The sequence below is a fragment of the Terrapene carolina genome, unplaced genomic scaffold (genome assembly GCF_002925995.2).
Source record: "Terrapene carolina triunguis isolate 2854851 unplaced genomic scaffold, T_m_triunguis-2.0 Scaffold89, whole genome shotgun sequence".
Lineage (NCBI taxonomy): Eukaryota > Metazoa > Chordata > Testudines > Emydidae > Terrapene > Terrapene triunguis.
This window is the reverse complement of record NW_020664440.1, coordinates 30,334,098-30,337,854: the sequence shown is the minus strand read 5'-3', so window position 1 is coordinate 30,337,854 and position 3,757 is coordinate 30,334,098. Positions and strand designations below refer to the sequence as shown.

The 3,757-nt window shown below is 46.3% G+C and overlaps 1 protein-coding gene across 1 annotated transcript in view; it reads left to right on the top strand.

The window, feature by feature from the left end:
- Positions 1-352: 352 nt before the first annotated feature.
- The window catches only part of CAPN1 (calpain 1), a 28,594-nt gene continuing 25,189 nt past the window's right edge, over positions 353-3,757 (top strand). Inside the window, exons 1-3 of the mRNA XM_026650340.2 lie at positions 353-367; positions 1,270-1,403; positions 1,559-1,727. Of these exons, the coding sequence (XP_026506125.2) occupies positions 353-367; positions 1,270-1,403; positions 1,559-1,727 (318 nt within the window). The remainder of the gene's footprint in view (positions 368-1,269; positions 1,404-1,558; positions 1,728-3,757) is intronic.

Here is a 3,757-nt window from a genome sequence, read left to right as displayed (position 1 = left end):
CCAGCCCCCAAACTCCCTCCCAGAGCCTGCACCCTCTCCCCACACACCCCAGGCCCCCAAACTCCCTCCCAGAACCTGCACCCCCTCCCCCTTCCCACACACCCACTCCCGCCCCCAAACTCCCTCCCAGAGCCTGCAACCCCACCCCCTCCTCCTGCACCCCAATCCTCTTCCCCACCCAAACTCCCTCCCAGAGCCTTAGGCAGATGGGGAGCGGAGTTGGGGGGGCGGGTTCTGGGTGGCATGAGTGACATTATTGGCCCGCTGGGAGGATTTGAGGACTAGCACTGGCCCTAAGGTAAATTGAGTTTGAGACCCCTGATCTAAGAGATGGTTTAGAGGTGACTATACCATGGTCTACATACAAGTATGTTTCTACATGGAAGAGATTTCTAATAGTAGACAGTTCTTTTATCTAGGAGAAAAAAGCATAATGAGATCCAATGTTTGGAAGTTGATTCTACATCCAAACAGAAATGCCATCAAGTTGAGTGTAATGCCTCACGAGCTCAGCCAATTAATGAAAATTTCATTTCTGGTTCACATTCACAGGGTATTTGGGCAATAATTCATCAAGATACTTAAGAACATGGCTAAATTTAAGTATGTGAGTAGTCCTGCTGAAGTCAGGTAAATTAGACACATGCTTAAAGTTAGGCACTTGCAAAAGTACTTTGCTGAACTGAGGCTTCAGACAACTACATGACCTTTCTGCCCATTAACTGTAAGGACTGAATGGAATCTTAGTGCCCCATCACTTGACTTGCAAAGTTTTGGGGGTTTAATTACCACACAGTTGTTTGGGCATCAGCAGTAACAAATAGCCTGGGCCCTTTGCCAGACCTCTGCAAAGAACATGACCTTCTCATTTTCATAGCCTTTGCATCCTGCAGTACCAGTGTGAATAGCACAGGGTACAGCAAAATTGGCCATGCAAACATTTTTATCAGTTGATTAGTGTCCATGTTTACACAGTGGTATTATAAAAATTAATTCTTCTCTCAAAATGGGTGTGTCTACACTAGAATTGAAACCGTGTTTTACAAGAACTGCTAAACACACACTAAACAACCTAGCTCACCAGACACTGCCCACACATTTTTTTCCCTGGGGAGATGAGAGAGAGAATGAACCACATGTACCAGATATTAACTATGTTGCTTAATGCATTTTTGGAAGGCGTTTGGATAATATGGTGATGAGGGTGACCTTAGAACCTATAGCTATTTTCACCATCAGTTTGCATACATCTGTCTCTCCTCTATGCAGATCTGGCAGTTTGGGGAGTGGGTGGACGTTGTAGTGGACGATCTTCTCCCGACAAAGGATGGGAAGCTGGCTTTTGTACACTCGGCACAAGGCAATGAGTTCTGGAGTGCCCTACTCGAGAAAGCTTATGCCAAGTAAGTGCCAGTGTCTGGGCTTGCCCAGCTCTGCTTTGGAAATGGCCATGACATACCAAGCACTTGGCTGGTGGATATTTCCTGACTAATGTGGCCCAGCGCATGTGTCAGCAATGGGAAAATTCTAACTATCTGCCTTCTTCGTTCTCACTCAGGGTGAATGGCTGCTATGAAGCTCTGTCTGGAGGAAGCACCTCGGAGGGCTTTGAAGACTTCACTGGAGGGGTCACTGAATGGTACGAGCTTCGGAAACCCCCCAGTGACCTTTACCAAATTATTTTGAAAGCTCTGGAAAGGGGATCTCTGCTTGGCTGCTCCATTGATGTGAGTTCTTGTTTTGTATCCTGCACCTTTTTCTTATTGGTTGTGGTGATGGGTGAGTGGGTCTTGGACCATTTTAATAGTCTGGGGATTTGGGGCTGCTCATTCTCAAAACAAGGCAGTGGCTCAAGGATCCCTCGGCTCCTGGGCATCTAGCTGGGCATGTTGAGTTCCTTTGGCAACCATTCAATGCGGGCACACACACACAAGCAAACTCCTCTTGGTGTCTGCGGGACTCAAGCTAGCAATACAGTAGGGATGCAGCAGCTTGATTTACAATAAACCGGATACCAATCCAATTTCACTCTGCTAATCCGGTCACTCTTTGTAGTTCAAGTTTTGTTTTGCAGTGTGGTTGCTCTCACTAGAGCTAACCTAGCTCGACTTGAGTGTACTCACCCAAGCTAACTGCTGCAGTGAAAATAAACCTTCAGGCTCACATTGTTGTCCCCTCCCTAGGCAGGCTCTCAAGCCCAAATTCATTAACAAAAACAGAGCTTTGTTCCAAAATGGCTGTTAAGCTTTGGAAACAAATGGAGCACTCATCATGGCTGCTGATTTATGTGCATCTCCTAATCAATATTTACAGCAAATCCCCAAATCCCACGTTAGAAGAAATGTTTTATAATAGCAAACAAAGCCTTCCAGTGTCCAATGATTCACTGACCATCAGGAGGTTAAAGTCACTTAACCTTTGGCTTCATGTACTGCCTGCAGTGTGCACATACATGCACTGCCATACATTGCAAAGCCTGTCTTTTCTCAAGGCTGAGATTCATGCACTGAGGGTTGGGACCGTGGCTCTTCTCATCTCCATCTTGTTTTCTGGAAAATTGTTGTATTCCATTTTGTTTGTTGTTTAGCTTGTATGGCAAAGGTGCCTAGAGCCCTGGGTACGCGTGCGTTTACATTCTGCACCAATCCAATAAATGTGTGTGGTGGTGATGGTTGCATATATACTGTAGGAAACTGCACTTAATCTAGATTTGCTTCAGAAAGTAACTCCACTGGAATTCCCTCAGGTGACTTCCTGGAGCTCACGAATGTGTCTGCCAATCTCATGTTAGCCTGTCTACCAGCTCTTCTAACAGCAAGCTTCACTTCTTCCTTAGCTCAGGTACACATACAAAGTGCACAGAGTTCTTAACCATTGGCTGTTAGTTTGCTGTTTCCATACCAACTGTTCATGATGGCCATCCTGTGGCTCCCCCTCTCGCTGGGCAGCCAGTGGTCCTTTTCCTAGTGGAGTTATTGTCTGTATACCATGGGCCTGTTCAATAACACGGTGGTCTCTGCTATTTGTGATAGTAACATGATGACAGTGGGTTCTACATATTTCATGACAACAGGATGAGCTTCAGCACTATTGCTGAAATAACCTCTTTTGTTAATCTAGAATTCTCAATTCAGACAAAAGGCTGAGATTAAGTTTTGTTTTTTTTCTTCTTGACCTGATCTGTGTATGGGAATTAAATAGCAGGAAACACCTTCTTTTGGTCACAGCACCAAGAGCACTCATTAGCCTGCACTCCTAACTCAAAAATTTCCCCCCAGGTTTCCCCCAGGGTCAGCCACCATGTTTTCAGCTGCTCCATTAGACAGAGAGAGGAAGACAGTCTTTCTTGTCTGTTGCACCTTCTCCCCCATACACACCCTTACCCAAACAGCAAGTCTACCCTACAAAATTAAGTTGATCTCTGTTTAATTACTGCAGTGGCTGTACGCTAATGTAATAGCTTTTGCATATGCACACTACCCTCTGTGCGTCGGCGGTGCACATCCTCACCAGGAGTGCTTGCACTGATTTAACTGTCAGTGTGGGGCATTGTAGGTCTGCTTTTGAAAGGCAGCAACCGTCAACGTAAGCAACACCGTGTCTACGCTGATACTCTGCCAACCTAACTACAATGTCTTAAGTGCTACACCTCTCACAGATGTGGAGTTAAGTCGGTGTAGTGGGCGAGTTACATTGGTGGGCAGGGCCGGCTCCAGGCACCAGCCCACCAAGCTTGTGGGGGAGGGTGCCGGGGGGG